The 18197-nt window shown below is 36.3% G+C and overlaps 1 protein-coding gene across 1 annotated transcript in view; it reads right to left on the bottom strand.

Annotated features, from left to right (window-relative positions):
• LOC145239586 (E3 ubiquitin-protein ligase HERC2-like) overlaps positions 1 to 18197 on the bottom strand; it is a 68591-nt gene that overhangs the window by 36518 nt on the left and 13876 nt on the right. Inside the window, exons 23-46 of the mRNA XM_080102949.1 lie at positions 17871 to 18041; positions 17367 to 17562; positions 16955 to 17059; positions 16567 to 16706; positions 16339 to 16447; positions 15865 to 16082; positions 15363 to 15535; positions 14824 to 15211; positions 14207 to 14342; positions 13689 to 13858; positions 12706 to 12992; positions 10663 to 10814; positions 10082 to 10172; positions 9690 to 9857; positions 9005 to 9209; positions 8345 to 8452; positions 7831 to 7951; positions 7351 to 7557; positions 6847 to 6931; positions 6516 to 6628; positions 5649 to 5793; positions 4420 to 4600; positions 3423 to 3905; positions 1865 to 2002 (exon numbers count right to left, since the gene is read on the bottom strand). Coding sequence (XP_079959075.1) covers positions 1865 to 2002; positions 3423 to 3905; positions 4420 to 4600; positions 5649 to 5793; positions 6516 to 6628; positions 6847 to 6931; positions 7351 to 7557; positions 7831 to 7951; positions 8345 to 8452; positions 9005 to 9209; positions 9690 to 9857; positions 10082 to 10172; positions 10663 to 10814; positions 12706 to 12992; positions 13689 to 13858; positions 14207 to 14342; positions 14824 to 15211; positions 15363 to 15535; positions 15865 to 16082; positions 16339 to 16447; positions 16567 to 16706; positions 16955 to 17059; positions 17367 to 17562; positions 17871 to 18041 — 4290 coding nt within the window. The remainder of the gene's footprint in view (positions 1 to 1864; positions 2003 to 3422; positions 3906 to 4419; positions 4601 to 5648; positions 5794 to 6515; positions 6629 to 6846; positions 6932 to 7350; positions 7558 to 7830; positions 7952 to 8344; positions 8453 to 9004; positions 9210 to 9689; positions 9858 to 10081; positions 10173 to 10662; positions 10815 to 12705; positions 12993 to 13688; positions 13859 to 14206; positions 14343 to 14823; positions 15212 to 15362; positions 15536 to 15864; positions 16083 to 16338; positions 16448 to 16566; positions 16707 to 16954; positions 17060 to 17366; positions 17563 to 17870; positions 18042 to 18197) is intronic.

Below are 18197 nucleotides of genomic sequence, written 5' to 3'. Positions count from 1 at the left end.
AAATTAATTAGTCAGCTCGAGTAAAATGTTAGTTGCGCTCATTTCATAAGATAAGTGAATAGTGTTTTTTTCTGAGTGTTTGTTTATAACGTAAGCTGTAGGTTTTAGTATACATACTTGCAACAGTCTTCATTTAAACTAAACTGCAAGAGTGAGAATAACGCAACTAAATATAATGTTTTTTTCAAAATAGTGTAAGTTATAATAAACAAGAAACCGATGAATCATTATAAAAGTTAAACACATTTAGATTTTTCGTCTACCAAAGACGTAAAAAGCGTGAAAACAAGGTTGTACGTTTTTTACAGGTTCAAACGTTTTACAGATGTCTGCTGACAACGATATGGACTATATCATTGCTGTGGAACGGTCAGCTGACGTTCTGTGTTGGGAATGTCAATGCTACTATACAGATGGATTGTTTTCAATAACAATAAGACTTCGCATTGTCGTCGAGGGTTTGAACACCCCAAATCCGACATACAATTGGATTCTACAAGTTACACTTTGATACACACTGTTGTTTTTGCGAAAATACACACATTTAGGCAACCAGTATTTGTGAATGAAATGTTATTTTTCCTGTGTGCCTTTTCGCCTTCAAATTTTTCACCGCACCTACTTGTACTCTACAACTAAAAAGTTCGTAAGACCTCGTGATTCCATATTGGAATGTGTGTTTTGTCTTTCAAATGTTTGGGCTTTGCAGTTTATGAACGAAATATACCAACATATTAATCACAGCACTACAGTATTGGTTTGGCAGATTACAGGAATGCAGTGCAAAGTGTTTTGGCGATTTTCCTGTTTGGCCGAATTGTTCTTCAAACTTCAGCCAGAAAATTCAAATAGTATTAAAGAGAGAAATATTTAAAAAAATAAAGAAAACTGCGTTGAAACCCACTTCCCGGTTGGTTTGAAAGTTTATTTGCTTAACAGAGTCGGAAACTAACGTTAGTTTGGCCATTGGGTGGCTAAGTTTGAAAGGCAATGCAAACACATTTTTGTTTGCATGCAATCATCCGACGTGTCAAAAAAAATTGAGGACATTTAGATTTTTCGCCAGCCAAACAAAAAGCGCAACAATCAAGGTTTTGTGAGCTTCACAAGTAACGTTTGGTATGTTAACAGACACCTGCTGAAACGAAATGGCTGCACCGTTTACTGTTTATTACACTAGTATTATGAATGAACGTGGGGGACGTTCTGATCTATTAATGAGCTGGTACCAATAGTTGTTTTTCAGACAAAGGAATTATTGCGTCACCTTCGGTGAAGTACTTGCCAACTGTTGTATGGCCCAGCGGTTGGAAAACGCTGGTTTAGCTTATATTTGTTACGTATATATATATATGTATATACTATAGTATAGCAACTCAGGAGATTTACCAAAAACTAGTGAAAAATTTGCTAAATTCTCAGAAGAATTGCATTTTTTCATTGAATCAGTTTGTTGGTGGGGGCCACACTAAATAGTTTGGCGGGCCGGACTGTGGGCTTGCACACCCGGGTTTTAAAACATCATAGACGCGGGCTCAGTGCTGTTATTAAAATAACTCTACGTACCAAACAACCAACATGTTGCGATCATGATCTGTTTTAGTAAACCTGCATTCCCTTTAAAATTAAAATTAGAAAGACATACTGCAGTGCTCCGTATAGTTTTGCAGGACAATATTTGTATTTTACAAATCATTCCTTTTTCACACAAACGGTGCTCAGTTCAAATTCGATGAACGGTCTGACGTAGTGTCGTATCACGTCCAGGCATCGTTACGTCATTAGTTATTAATTAACTTATTTCTACCTTGATATCGTCCAGGCATTTTATCCAATTCACGCGGCAAAAGACGCATACACTTACCTGTATACAGTGAAAAGCGGATCCACTGGATTGAACTGTTTCAAGTAGGTTGGCACTCTGCAGAATTTCTTCGATGCTGTAAATGTTTTTGATCGGAGAAGATGCAATGGCCAGATTGAGAAGTGTTTGAAACAAATCCTGCAAAGTGATGAAGTTTGTAAAGATGATCCAATTTACATTTATGCAATTGTGGCATTTTTTCGACCGAAACGGTCCCCCAAATTTCTCCAGCGGTTTCCCAAAATTTGGACTTACGGCTATTTTTTGCAAATATGGCTATTTTTTGGTATTTAAATGAACACTTGCGGTCTCTTAAAACTACTTAGCGGTCACCCAAACCAAACCTTAAAAAAAACCTGCTTATGTAGCATGCCTGGAAGCAATGTTTTTTTTTCGTGTAAATTTGCATTGCGATTTTATCGTTGACATACAACTTATGCTACATGTGTTTTTGTACTGTTAATCTGTATGGTTCAAAATCTATTAACTAGCTGATAAGTCTATAGTGGTAATGTAAAGATATATGAAAAAATAAAATATAAAGCACAAGTTTGTAAAACGTAAATAATCGACATTTAAACTAGTGATGTACCGAATCGGCTAAATTTCGATTCGGCCGAATCAACCGAATCATTTATGACGTCACGCGAAGTCGTACGCTACGGGTTTGACATGAAAAAATGTTTATCTACCAGGCAATTAGTGCAGAATAGTTCTGTTTCGTCCTCATTTAAGTTCTGTGAGGTTCACAATTGCCTCAAGAATGATTGGCAACCTGCCAATGAATTACTAATTTTTTTGACTACAGTGGGAAAAACGACAATGTGTTGAAAAAGGTAAAAATCGACGCGATTTTCGTTATGTTTGGGCTTTTGAAAGATTGCGTGAAGCTTAATAAGCAGCAAAGACACGTTTTACGCTTCAAATTTGTGTTCGTAAAAGATTCGGTTTCGGCCGGATCGCAACAAATTATTCGGCCGAAACCGAATCTTTGCACAAATGAGCGATTCGGCCGAATAAATTCGGCAAACCGAATATTCGGTACATCTCTAATTTAAACTAGAGATGCAGCGAAATGACTTAATTCGGGTTTCGGCCGAAGTCTCAAGTTGCCCAATATACTGAATTAACCGATTCATTCATGTCGCCACGCAATGTCGTAATCTACACGTTTGTAAGGAAAGTTTTTCTACCAGACAGACAATGGTGTTAAACAACAGAATAGTTGTGTTTCATTATCACTTTACTTCTGTAGGGCTTAAGTTTGCCTCGGCCATCGTTGTCATCATTACTGACAATAATGTTTTTTTAAATTGTAGTAATTGAAACGATTTAAGCTATAGCATAGTTTAACAGACCGTGTGGTAAATTATTAAGCAGAAAAGCACGTTTAACGCTTTAAAATTCTGTTGGTAATAGATTTGGTTTTTGCCGAATCGTAACAAATTTTTGGTCGAAACGGAATCCTTGTAAAAATGGCCGGTTTAGCTCAAAAAATTTTAGAAACTGAATATTCGGTACATCTCTAGTTTAAACTAATTTTGTCAAATAAACAAACCTCTTTATTTTCATTGACAGTGGTGCCTTCCTTTAGAATTTCAACATCCGAAGCTTGATTCTTTCCTACATTCATATTTTCTTCATTGCAAGGAAGTACACCACTAGAGGACGTCATAGTCCGTGTCACTGTGACATCACAATCAGATGACGTGGCACCATCTAGTGGTGAATTTTTCACATCAACACTAGATGAGGGATCAACGGTGGTTGCCAGGGACACCGTTTTATCACCTCTACCCAGAGAAGCATCCTCTTCTGATGAGGAGCGGATTTCCGTAGCAGGAGAAAGATCTCCATTAGGAGGAGTTTGATCTTCCGGAGTTTTTGTGATGGATGTTGATGCAGTTTGTGAGAAGAGTTTTTTAACATGGGAAGATTGAGAGTTAGAAGCTTGCAGAATTTGGTAGAAGATCTTTTGATCTGTTAGGAGCAAGGGAAGAGCTTGGAGCAGAAGAAGATAAAGATGTTGTTGATCCTTGCACTGAAAACGAAAATAAAAGCCTGAATTAAAAAAATAAATAAATACATTGACAGTACGCCTGGCCCATTGAAGGCGCTATACCGAATCAGCCGGTCACATTAACCACCATATGGCAATGCGTAGGCTAGAAAAATCTTACCTGCGCTGGGATTCGAACCCACGACATCTGAGCTACACAGGCTTAATGGAAAATCCGCCGAAAGTTGAATCACACGCACCGTACAAATACAAAATTTTAAAAAGGATAAAACTTCTCAAAAATCAATCATAACAATTATTTGCACAAGTGAACAGTATCGGGACACAAAAATATGTTTTAGGGCATTAGTTATAAGTAGTTCCCGCCATGATACAGTTTATTTATATACGTTGACACCAAGTATGACCATAAAACTGTTCTTTTTAGCACCTAAAGCCACTTAGGGTTTCATTAAAAATTGGGGGAACTTAAGAAATAGCTTCAAATCTTTTTGGCCCTTTGTGTATTGAATGTTGTTTATTTCGATCAACTTACCGATAATTCAGGTTCACTTTTCTTCCATTGTTTTCCTTGCACAGGTTTGGTTACCACAGCAACGAGCTTGGCAAAACACCTCAGCATCTTGTCGTCCCAGTCGAGCAATGTTGGGTCGAAGTTTTGACTCCGATCGACAAACGGCTGCAGGAGTTTGTGTGGAAAAGTATGACAACCGGAGCTGGAAAAGTTTTGAACAAGTTAGTATTAATTGGATTATGTATGGTGCTAAATGGTCTAACCAGAGTTGCAAGTCGGGCCGGGCTTTTCGGGCCGGGTTCGGGTTCGGGCCGGGTTCGGGCCGGGTTCGGGCTTAGGTATTTGTCAGAAAACGGGCTCAAAACGGGCCTGACTTTACGTTCGGTTTCCGTCATTTTTTGGTAACAATTCTCTCGGTTTGATCGAATGCCCACCCTGGTCTAAAACGTATTGTTTACCCCATTGTCTACTATTGTTCATTGTGTTTGTTGTCTTTTCTCTTTTTTTCTTTCTCATACTTTGTTGCAAGGCTTTCGTGGATAGACCTGTCAATCAAAATTTCGGGCCTAAACGGGCTTCCCAAAAACGTTTCGGGTTCGGGTCGGGCTTCGGGCTTATACTTTCGGGTTCGGGCCGGGTTCGGGCTCAGATTTCAGGCCCGCTTGCAACTCTGGGTCTAACTATAGGTACAAATCCAAAACTAAAATTTCTGTGCTAAATTTGCACCCTATCGTTCCATTGTTTTTATGCACTGTACGACGCTCATTTAGTGTTATTCACCCTGATGAAGACGACCTGTATAGGACGTCGAAACTTCGATACAAAAATACAATCTCCAGAAGACCTCTTTAAATCTGACCGTTATGCCTGGCAGCAACAGCTTATATATTTGCACCCTAATATTAATTATATTCACAACTTGTAAGCTTATTTTAAATGCAAAAATTTCCTTTGACTTTGTAATCGAGTTTATATGATTTGTAATTAGACTTGGACATAAAGGTGATTGTTGACAAACTTATTATCTTCTTATTTAATTACACGCGTTTTGCCCATATGTAAACCTAACGATATATTATATCGTATGACTTAAGTTGGTAAAAAATTGTTTAACTGCACCGAAGGCTATTAGGAACTACCCGATTTCAAAGTATTTTGTTTCTCAGCCATTCTTACGAGTAAACATCCAGAAAATTTTGGATTAGTTTATTCGTTTGTTTGTATATTTTAACCATAGTGTTCCAACACACCTGTATACTGCGCTCATTTGACCGTTGCTATGAATTTCGAAAATTTTTCCATTTCCCATTAAAGCGTGAGTCACAAAACCACCGATGCGGAACCGTGAATCGACTCCAGTTATAATAGAAAGATTAGCGGCAACTTGATCAACATCTGAAAATATATATATATCCTACACATTAGCTTCATTGCTCTGAAAAAGCACATTCTGGTGTGCGAAACGGCAGCAAAAAGTTCTTTAAAAACACAAGAATGTCATCTATTTAACAAACTTGTCGTTAAACTGGTGTAATGCTGAACAAAATACTAGATGTTTTTTCAAGAACTTGTACTTTTTTTGCTGACGTTTCGCCCACCAGAGCGGCAGGGCTTCTTCAGGACAATAAAGTGAAAAACAACTAGTATTTTGTTTAGCATTACACCAGTTGAACGGCTAATTTGTTAAATATGCAACCTGGTGGACGAAACGCTTGCTCAAAATTCTCTATTATCATTATTTATACCAGCTTAAATTATAAAAAAATGGAGTGTTTGGCTCCTTACATTAAAATTAGTACATTGCTGGATAAAAGCTTAAATGTATGGATCAGCCCTAAGGCGTTCATGTAGTCCATAAAGGAATGCTTATGAGACCGGCTTAGTTCGGTACAGGGCCTTCAACAGGCCTGGCGTAAAATTTTATGTTCTACATTTGTATCGCAACATTTGGGAAGACAGGCAACGGAAATACGATTAGAACCATAACCTTGGGCACATGTGGGCCTGTGTACCCTAGGTCCTTTTTTAAGTAGTTTTTTTAAAGAAGTTTTTGCTCAAGGATTTGTAAGTGTTAGCAACCTAAAAACACAATGACTGCACTGAAGTAACTATCCAACCTTGCAAAGTCTCTTGTGAAGTTTCTTTACTCATCAATGAGACGAGAGATTGTTGCGCACAACAGATTGATTCGTTCACAACTTCTCTCCACTTAGGAAGAGGATGCAGATGTCTGGAAAAAAATGACAACAAGATATTTTAAGGCAGTACAGGAGGCATTCGTCATTATTTCCACAAAAACTTACTGGTATAATTTCAAAAATGTATGGCTTTGAATTTTTTGTTAACTTTTACTGTAAGATTTGAAGAAAACCTTAGTAGTGTTTTTTTAATTTTGGGGCGTAACAAAGTTAAAAAATCTGGTCATAAATCAACTTTCCGGCCACAAACCTGACGAGAAGAATTATTTCCTCCGCCACAGTCTGCATGTGATTGCAAGATAGGGAAATACCCGGAAGAAACTTCACCAAATCGTCTGCAAAAAGTTAAATGATGACATAACAATTAAAATACGCCATGCCCGCCATGACATAGGCCGGTTTACGAAGTAATTTTGTTCTGTAATATACATGCTGGAAAAATCTAGCTAGCGGTGGGATTCGAACCTACAACATTTGGATTTTTCTCGCCCTTTCGCATTAAAAGTCCGGCTTGGTTCGTTTTTCCACGTTAAATAGGCCTGGAATACGGTGATTTAAAGCCTGTAGTGTAATTCGAAACTATATAAATTGCACGTTTTTTTAGTCAAAATAACTCACCATTATATCAACAAAATTTTCAGCTCTTCCGGCAGTTTTTTATTCTACTGTGCCAACGTTTCGATGTCCCATACGAAACACCTTCATCAGGGTAATGACATACATTGCAAATTATATTTTGCTTATACAAACTTACCATTAGCTATTGAAGTTTCATGAGGTGGTTTGTGCGACAAAACCAAGGTTAGAATGTTGACAAGCGATGAAAGGAAATATTTCATTTCCTCGTTTGTTCGGCCTGAGAAACTCCAAGAAGGCATGACGTGACGTAAGAAGCGCAACGCCTGTAACTGCTGAGTCACTGATGACTTTGCAATTTTGTGTTCATCTTTGCCGACCAAATCTAAAGAAAAATACAAAATTGTAAGAAGGCCAAAACCTGTGTATTTTAAATACAAGAGGCCAAAACCTGTGTTAAACAAAGCCTGGCCTGACTTATACCTCTGGGTTACATAAAGCAAGCAATAAGATGAATATAAAATATTTTTTAGGCACTGATATATTCACAAAGTCTAATATTTTAAGATGAAAGTTTTATGAAGAACACCTAACAGAATTATGGCGCTATTTTGCAATATTAGCAGATGTTTAAACTGTTAGATAACACAAAGCTTACCTAAACACAAATTGACCCATTTCACTGAGCTCATGACAGTTTGGAAATATTTGCTTCCAGTCAAACAAGAAAGAAATCCAAGATTCATCCAACCCTCTATACCGACTAAATTGTTCTTGCTCTGAAAAAGTACATATATGTTGTCAAATTATATACCAGGGGCGTGAAATCAAATTTATAGAGCTCTCCTGGCAATCGTATTTTTATACCGACGTTTCGTTGTCCTATACAAGTCGCTTTTTGGGGGTAAATAACACTGAAGGCGACCTGTATAGGACGTCGAAACGTCTGTATAAAAATACGATTGCTAGGAAAGGTCTATAAATTTGATATTATGCCTGGCAGCAACAGCTTTTATACTGCTGTGGAAAATATTCATTTTTTAGCAATGCAACTCTATAATGATGTGTATGACATACTAGCACCTCTTTATCTGTGTTTCTTTGGTGTGATCGGAAAATCTAAGGCTAATTAAAATTTGCTACAAAACTTTTTGGCTACGTTTGTAACCAACCTGCAAAATTTCCTTGTAATCCAAAGCAGACTTTAGCAGGTTAGCGACAACAGAAATGCATTGTGGGTTGATATCTTCAGCATTTAGAGCTGTTGACACACAGTTGACCTGTAAAAGACAAAAGTTTTAAGAAAAGTTTGGACCTGCATGTTTTTGTAATATAGGTAAATAAACACGATCTATTTGAATAAGCTATTTTATGCTGAGATGGATACATTCAATACTGGGATCAGACCTGGAACGTCCATGTAGACCAGCGATCACACTTATCGATAAATCATAATACACCAGGCTTATTAAAGCAAATCATTTCCATATTGCAAGGCACAGGCTAGAAAATGTAGACGGATTTGCCGAAACCGAGTATTAAGTTTGCAAGTTCTGCCCTGCTAACATACATAACTAGTGTTCAAAAGGGTTTCCATTTTTTTTAATGCGTTACATGATGAAAATTCGTATACTTCTGGGACCTGTACAGCTTAATACATTGCTGGTGATGTAAGGGACCTTGGAAAGCGACAAAACTAGTGTGGAATTGGGAATGTTTGTGACGTCACAACGCACCGAGCATTAGTGTGAGATGCTCAATGTTCCACCAAATAGTACATCTGCAGTTTTGGCCAAACCCTAATAAGTAATAAAAAAGCTCATCCTCATCACCTGCAGCAGATTGCTTGCCATCCAGTAAAGAGCATTGAGAGGTTTAGATGGATGTCCATCATCAGGAAGGAAGAGTTTCCTTGCATCCAGATGATCCTCAGGACTTGTTTGATCCTTTCCTTCCTCCTCATCACTCTCCTCATCTGAGTCGGATGACACTGGTGGATTTGCAAGTTGGAGATCGTACTTGTCTTCTTTACCCATTCTGTAGCATAGGAAAAGTTTTTTCAGATAAGCTGCAGACAGTACACCTATAAGGTCTCTTCAATGCAGCTGATGACAAGACATTGGACGTATGGGCTTATGTACTGTCTGTAGCTTAGCATGTTTTGGCTCGATGCTTTGATTTTGATATAGTGACACTGAACCGACATCACTTTGGTTCTGATTTGGTGATGCATGGCATACACAGTATAGACAAGTGTAGCCACAGCCTATACCACCTCATATGGCCAATATCTTGATCCATATTTCTGTAGTTTTTTTGCAAGTTTTGTTTGTAAGACTTGGTAGATTACAACAGAATTTGAACCTATAAACTCAAGGTTTATTATTGTAAAGCAGTTGAGTTAAAGGCCCAAATTTTAAACCTATGCAGTAATTCAGCATGACATGTTTGCTTAGGAGTTTGAAGATCAAAAAACTTTGGGAAACACTGTTTCGCGTAAAGGTTACTAAAGGTCACCTGTAAGAGTTTGTGGCCCCCGAGTTCCATCTAACTCTCACCCAGCCATCAACCTCGACTTCTCCTATTACTGTCCCCTCCATGCTTCCGTCCTGATCTTGCCATTTCCAATCGCGACCTCGAATAACCTTTGTGCCCAGTTTCATCATAGAAGTCAGTTCTGGTCCACTAAACACATGTCTCATATGAAATAAGCCATTGCAGCCAGGCATAATGTATAACCAAGTATTGCTCATCCAGCAGTTTTATTACTTATTTTACATGCCATATGTTTACCAAACGACAAGCGTTGTTTGTGAGAAAAACTTTCAAAAATTGACATTTAGAAGAGGCTAACCAAACAAACTTATTTTTTTAACTAAAACAAATGACAATTAATAATTTAAACTTACTATGTTATTGATTTTTCACGCTTTTTAACCTGTCTGGGGGACACATCAATGATTGGAGGACAGTTCTCCACTTTTGCAGCGACAGGAGGTTCTGTGCAAACAAGAAACAATTTTGTTATACCAAAAATCATATGCTTACAAAGCAAGAACTATATTACCATTGCAAATACATTGTAAACTTGTTAATATATATAATTTGATTTACAGATTTGATAAGGGGTTACATGCAGTGGTGGGATTCAGCCGGTTCGCACCGGTTCTATAGAACCGTCTCACGAAATCTTATGAGATCAGCAAACCGGTTAGCATTACTGGTTACTGTCAATGAACTTTTTGTAACAAAACTGACTGACAAAAAAATTTGAATCCCACCACTGGTTACATGTCTAAATGTGTAATAAAGAATATGGTTTGAACAGATTTGGTGAGGCATGGCTTTTTAGCCCCTAAGACCCAACAAACTAAAGTACTTAATCTGGCCACACTAGCCTTCACAGGCAATCTCTTGTCACTAGATGCAATAATAAGACCTTATAGGTCAAAATAGTCCTGGAATGTTGTTTAAAGTAGGGATGGTTTACCGTAAAACCGACTTTCTTGTGATTCAATCAGTTCCCTCATTTTGTTGATAAATTCGTGCAACAAAAATGGACACCCGGATTGTAAGACTTGGTTCAGTTGAAATGTACTTTCAGTTTGTTGAATCAAAATGTTGGAAAGCATTGCTAGAAACCTAAAAAGATAATTAAATTGTTACGATTTTAATACCAAAAAAATATAATTGAGTGTGTAACCTATGAAAAACTTAATAAAAATAGATTAATGAATAAATATACATAAACTAGAAGGGTGGCTTAGCACATATTGCCCTTGTATATACACTATAACACATATTTTCTACACTTATTTTATATTAGGTCCCATATCATCCATTGTCTTTTATAACCTTGGTTGTTTCTGCAAGCAAAAACTCATGGGTCCCCACACATAGAAAGTTGTAAATAATACATTTCAAGAGATAACCATGAGAAAGTCGGGTGTTGTAAGGTAAAACACAGTGATCGGTACTGTGCATAAATAAATATGCTTTATGGAGTACAAACTATTTAAATTCAGTCAATTTATACATTTTTGAAGGTTTTCTATTTTATGGTCTATCTGAGAAAAAAAGTGTTAAATAGTGAGAAAAAAGCTAAAACACAACAATCAGCTCCTATAATACAATAATACAGGGTCATGTAACAGCTACAGGGTTGAACACAAGAATCAACACCTATAAATGGTGCACTGTACAAGCTGTCCAAATTTCATTTAATTCAGACATAGTTTGAAAAATTGAACCATTTTGGGGGTCTAGTGGGGTAAATGTTGGGGCAACAGGGTAAAACACAACATTCTACACCTATAAATGCACACTCTACAAGCTGTCCAAATTTCATTCAATTCTGACATTGTTAAACAATTGACCCATTTCGGGGGGCTAGTGGGGTAAATGTTGGGGTGACAAAGTTGAAGATAACAAACAACTACTATAAGTAGCACACTCTATAAGCTGTCCAAATTTCATCCAATTCGGACAATGTTTAAAAAATTCACCCTTTTTAGGGGGCTAGAGGGGTAAATATTGGGGCTACAGGGTTAAACACAATGATTGACACCTATAAATGACAAATTCTACAAGCTGTCCAAATTTCATCTAATTCCGACACCGTTTAAAAAACTCACCCATTTTAGGGGTTAGTGGGGTAACTGATGGGGTTCAACACCCAAAAGTATAAAATATGAAATCACAATGACCCAGTTAACAGTCATGTAAAATTTTATCCAATTCTGACAATGTTTAAAATTTTGACCACTAGAGGTGTTATTAGCCACATTCGTCAATGCTTCTGACGTCACAAGGGTGTTAACACCCCTCTAACTGTCAACTGCAAAAACATCCACCAAACAACCCACAAACACAAGTAACATATGTCTGGTTGGCTTTATAACATCACACAAAACTAACGTTTGTGGTGCACACCAACAACATTTTACATTTTGGGGGCTAGCGGGGTAAATACTGGGGTTGTCATGACAAACGAAGCAGATGGCACATCTACATAACTATATCTACCATCTGTGAAAGTTTCATCCAAATCCATCAAACATTTCATGGCAAAAGAGGGTGGACAAACTTCAGGGAGGAAAGAAAAAAAACAAAAACAAATCGAGTAAAATCAAGATGTGTCCCCTTCAGGGAAGGGGACCCATAATAACTCCTGGTCAATCTCGCAATTCCTTACTATGAAGTTGACATACTATGCAAGCAACGGTGCTTGTGATTTGACCTTCGACAGGTTTTCCGCTGAGCCTGTGTTGCTCAGATGGTAGAACCTGAGTCCCGTAAAGGCTCGAGTCATGGGTTCGAATCCCACTGCTGGCTAGTTTGTTCGACCCTGTTAATGACTGATTTGGTATTATGCAATCAATAGGCCAGACATGCAACGAAAAATATTGCCATCATTAGTGCAGTAATTAATGATTTGATTAGCTATTGAAATGCTTTTAACATCAAGGAAACACAGTTAAAAGATGCAAAAAAACACAAAAATTTATTAAAAAAACTCATTTATCCATCTTACCTGCTTTGTATCAACACGCTGTCTTTATTGAACACCAGAAAATTACTGGATAACTTGAGCTCACAATTTTCACCAGATTGGATCACAACTGTTGCTTCGGGATAAGTGTGACATTTCCACACTAGGTGGCGTAGGTACTGTGTTGCAAACTCGATAATTTTTGAGTGAAGCAAATTCATCATGAGATTTCCCACTAAACCATATGATGATGGTGGTTTAGCTTTACTGTGGGTTGTTGTGTTGTCAGATGATTGGATCTTATTTTCAGGGTCGCCAAAAACTGAAACCTGGTTTAAACAGAAAAAATATATTGAACTAAGATAAGAGAGTATGCGATAAAGCAATCAATTGTTGGTTTATCATAACTTTTTACAATCAAAAAGGAGTAAAAATTGGGTTTTAATCCTGCTTCTGTTACATCTATGTATTTTCTAGAATTGAACCTGTGATGTGAATTTTGGTATACCATTTTGTAGGTATGAGACTAAACTGCAAATGTTCTGTTTGGTGGACCACTAAGCATCTCACGTTACTGCTCAGCCGAGCACGCTTAGTGCATTTACAAGGTCCTCTACATCACCCATTAAGCTGTACAGGCCCCAGAGGTAAGCGCTTTTTTCACTATCTAACACACTTAAAAAACAGTTGTTTTTGTCGAATACCCTTTTGAACACTGGTTTTGCAGGTTAGCAGGGCATGAATATGCAATATTTTGTGCTCGGGTCAGTTTGTGTAACTGCTCGCCCAAGCACCAAGCATAAAAAAACAGCGATGGTCAGTATCGAGTACTCGGGTTCTGACTCAGTTTGGCCAATGCCTAACAATTTGTGCAGGTTTGGCAAACTATACTGTATGTGTGTGTTAAATTCCTAATGGTCTAATTCCTATTGGTCTGGCATGAACAAATTACATTTCAGGAAAATACGTTTCTTCTTTACACAGCAATTCATAGTTGATAAGTCATTGTGGCAAATTCTACATACATTAGGTAGAGGTTGCGTCCATCCATAAAACAGAGTGTGTTGCATGGGAAGTAATATTTCTTTCTGCAACAAATCCAGAAGTTCCAAGTTTGATCGATAATGTTGTACGATTTCTATGTTCTGTGACAAAATCTCCTCTCGAATGTTGCTTAGCTTCAAAGACGAGTTGCCTGTGAATAAAAACAAATATTAACTTCATTATACAAAAAAGTTTAAAATAATATTTTATGTAGAAATGTAAGCAACAAAACTGTTTTAATATTAATGCAAGAAAGTTACTTAGAAAGATTTTTACACAAAACAAAAGCAAAGTTGAATTTTGAGATAAACATTAAGACGTAAAATATACAAGAACAGTTTTTAAATATAAAAATGTAAAAGTACATGAAAAGACTAAAATTATATCCACACACCTTTTTTTCAGAATAACATTTGCATTTTTTTTTTCAATTTTACAAGAAACACAACAGTAGAGTTTAATAAGACACCACAGTTTGCAAATAAAATCACATTTCTACCTTCTTTTAATGCAAATTCCTCTATTTCAAGTGATATGGTTTTACACAGACTGTTTGTGCCTTGCATTCTTTGCTTTAATGCTTCCATTAGCTGCTTATCTTTTATCACATGATACAGCATTGTCCATTGAGAGCTCTGCAACCATGTAACAACTGATGAAAATGACTGTTAACACATATGTAGTTCGATCTATGATTGTCAAGCGTTTGTAAAATGTAACCAGGCATTGAAATAGGCTATTGCTGCCAGGCATAATGTATAACCAAGTATTGCTCATCCCGCAGTTTTTTTGTTGTAAACAATCGACGTTTCGAAGTCCTATACAAGATGCCTTCATCAGGATAATGACATATCTTGCAGGACAAAGGCATTGAAAATTTGCATTACGTGTTAAATTGGGTTGCATTTGTTTGGTAGGTTTTTATTGGTAAAGAGAAAAATATTGTAGCTGCAGATGAGATGTAGTAAGAAAAGCATTGACTTCACAGCCCACTGTTTTGTCTGTTTAATGCCTGTCAGTGTCTTAACCGGATGGCTCATGTACTTTTTCTGTATTGTTTATTAATTTTTGATGACAAGTAACATTTCACAAAACAAATATGAAAAGTTCACCAACCTGATCCATTTGCTTATCAGATAAAGGCCCGATCTCCTCTTGGTCTTTTGTTTCATCGCTTTCGAACTTGCTTGCAACCTTTCCAATGCAATCATCCAACACTCTGGTAACCACGGCAACCACATCAGGACTATCATTACAATCAATGACATCACTTGACTCAATTGTTGTGTCACAATCGAGGCTAGTTGAACTGCTAGCTGAGGTGTTGTTCGCAATGAGGAGACCGGATAATTTCATCTTATCAACAGCTTTCCTCCATCTGTTTTTGGGATTTAACATTTTCTGTTTGTTCAGCGCGAAGATGGGATTAGTTGTTGCAACTGAAACTTCGAAAAGAAGAAACCGAAGACGTTCTTTGATCATCGAACACATCTCTTTGAAAGGCCTGAGATTAAAATAGTGTTTAAATGTACAACACCAAAAATTCTGGTCTCAAATTTTGTTGACCACGACAGTAAGGAGGCCTAAATGATGATTAGAATTTGTTATCCACTGGCTTTTAAACAACTACAGAATCTCCCATCTGTAAAACCTACTTTTTTGTCTTTTGATGAGCATGAATCACTTTATGTTTGAAACTGTGGACCATCCTGAAAATCTGCGCAATATTATTAGGAACTTTTCCATCAGGGTTGTGTTCAACGAAGGTCATTGCGGCGATGGCAAGGTCATGGTGTTTCAACAAACATGACAAGTAATGTTGACCAGTCTGAAAATTAAAACTTTTTAATTAAACTCCAAAAATAAAAAATAAAAACAAGTCAAAAATTATCTCCAATTTATTTTTCAATTAGAATGCAACTTTTTTTAAAAGCAATATTCTTTAATATAGAATAACAAATTATTGTTTTGGTGTTTCAACAGGCATGATAGGTAATGTCTGTCAATCTGATAATTAAAACTTCACAATTAGATCTCACAAAAAAAGACAAAAATAAAAGTATCTCAATTTTTTTCCAATCTGAACGCAATTATTTTTTCTTTTTTATTGAGATATAAACATAAATTTAATGTTTTTAAAATTTATTTTTGTTTTACCTTTTCTACTGGATGGTCAATTCCATAAACACTTGGAAGCAAGAGTGAATTTTCCGAGTTAAATTTTTTCATAATATTTAAGAAAATGCTGGCGTTGGAAGAGGAAGAAGGGTCAATTCCTTTGCAACCACTCGCTACTTTGCTTAAAAACTCCTCGATTTCAGGGTTTGAAGAAATTGTTGCTTGAAGATTTTGAATTTGTTGAGAAAGGGATCCAACTAAAATTCATGAAATATTTTTTATAATGGAAAAATCTATACTGATGCACACTCCAGGCAAAATAAAACTTACTGACAGATATTGCTTACAAAAAAGCTCTTAAAAAGTTGATGTCACTTCAATAGAAAAAATGCTTTTGGTAAACATATATGCACAGGTTAGTATTGATAAATTTTTTTGTGTAGCAATAATCAATAAATATTCAAACAATTTTGCTCTAGCTTCCATCAAAAAACATACATTAATAATAATTACCTTCTAATTCTTTAAGAGCTGCCGCATCCATCAAATTGGATCTTTGTAATCCATTCTTAAACAACTTCATATTAGACCAAACTTCATTGGTTTTGAGTGAAAGTTCAGTCTGGTGGTAAAAAGGTAAATAATTAAAAGTCAACTTACCCATTTATAACCCAGTTCAAACAGTTCAAACAAGTTTATAAGTTTACAATAGAAAGAAAACAATATTTTTTTAAATCTTACATTATTTGCTGAAGCACAGGATGAAACCAGCAATGCAATACAATGCTGTGTGTGGTAGAAAATTGAAGGAGACGAAACAGTTTGGGAAGTGCTTGATTTCTTGTCTTTAGAATAAATTCCAACCAATTCCGCAGCACTACCTGTGTGAATGTTAACAAACGATTGTTCACCTAATATTAAATATCTCATGAAACAGTAAGATCATAATCACACTTTAATTAATTGTGAACACAGTATAGTCCAATGATGAAAATAACAGCGCAAAGAATGCATGTAGTCAATATCAGGTAATTCATTTTTGTTTATATTGAAGATTTTCCTTTCTAAGATTTAAAATCAACTGTGACTAATAATTTGTAAAGTCTGATATTTAATATTTTTTACTGACCTCCACTGGTTGACGATTGATCGTAGACTAGGTTGCCGATGACAACCCAACCAATGTGATTCTCAAGCTCTTGTAAGGAAATAGTTGGTAGATCAAGTGACGTTTCTAAAAACCGCAAAACATTTGCTTACTAACACATTTATTCAAATTTGGAACACTATACAAAGATTTGTTTCTGATTTTAATAAGTGTATACAAATGGGCATGAATTACTGATAATTGCATAGGAATTTGCCGAAATGACTAAACTACAAAGCATGACCGTTCTTTTGTCTGTTAGGGCAGACATATTCCTTATTAGACTTGTTTAAATTCATTTATTAGTAGCTATAAACACACTTTAAAAAAGGTATATATGAGGTGGTTTAATAGCTAGTTATTTGTCCCATTTTTATTTTCATCTTTTCTTTACCTGTGTTCTTAGCCATCGTAAACGCAGTAACTCCAGGCCATGAAAGATCAGATGTAACATAACGTGAAACGTTGGTATTAAGTTGGTTGATTTTATCCAAACTTTCAAACAATTTCCTTAAATCCAAAACTACTGAAGTTTCCTTCACAATCTTGTGGAACATTTTGTTGCATTGAAGTAACAGAAGAGATAAAACCTGAACAAAAATGGCATGTTGTTTTACATCAGATTCGGCCACAATGGTTTAACTGTTACATTGTCAGTTATTATTCCAATTTCTGTGACAGAGATTTTTTTTTTAAATACAAAACCAAGACAATTATAAATAAATTTGGTTAATCCTATTACCAAGTTTCCAAGCTTTTTAAGCCATTAACTGGATTACACAATAAACTGGACAATTTTCTTAATATTTGGCTGAGTTTTGGATTAACAATCCTAATGCAATTAGATGAATTGTGCATTTCAGATTTTTAAAAATGCATTTTTTCTGTGTACACTCACAAATCCAGGTAAAATTGCTCCAGTGATGTCAGATTCTAGAACTTTCATGACTTCGATGTGGGTGACAGTGTTGCCAGTGACGCCTGTCATTGTGTCACTCGCCAGTGTCATGACAGCGATGGCATGTCGGCAGACAAGTGTCATGTAGCGCACAATAATTTTATTGCAAGCCTAAAAGGTACAAGCATGTCAAAAAATAAACAACACTATTGAATATAACATTTAAGTGTAATTTAAAATTTTATATTTTTGGTGAGCTGTGGGTGAACTGCTGGGTTATCCAGGGACAAACTTTGGTAGGATGACCTTTGGATAAATACCTAACAT

Source organism: Phallusia mammillata, chromosome 7, assembly GCF_965637545.1.
Source record: "Phallusia mammillata chromosome 7, kaPhaMamm4.hap1.1, whole genome shotgun sequence".
Classification (NCBI taxonomy): Eukaryota; Metazoa; Chordata; class Ascidiacea; order Phlebobranchia; family Ascidiidae; genus Phallusia; species Phallusia mammillata.
This window is presented reverse-complemented; position numbering and strand designations above follow the sequence as displayed.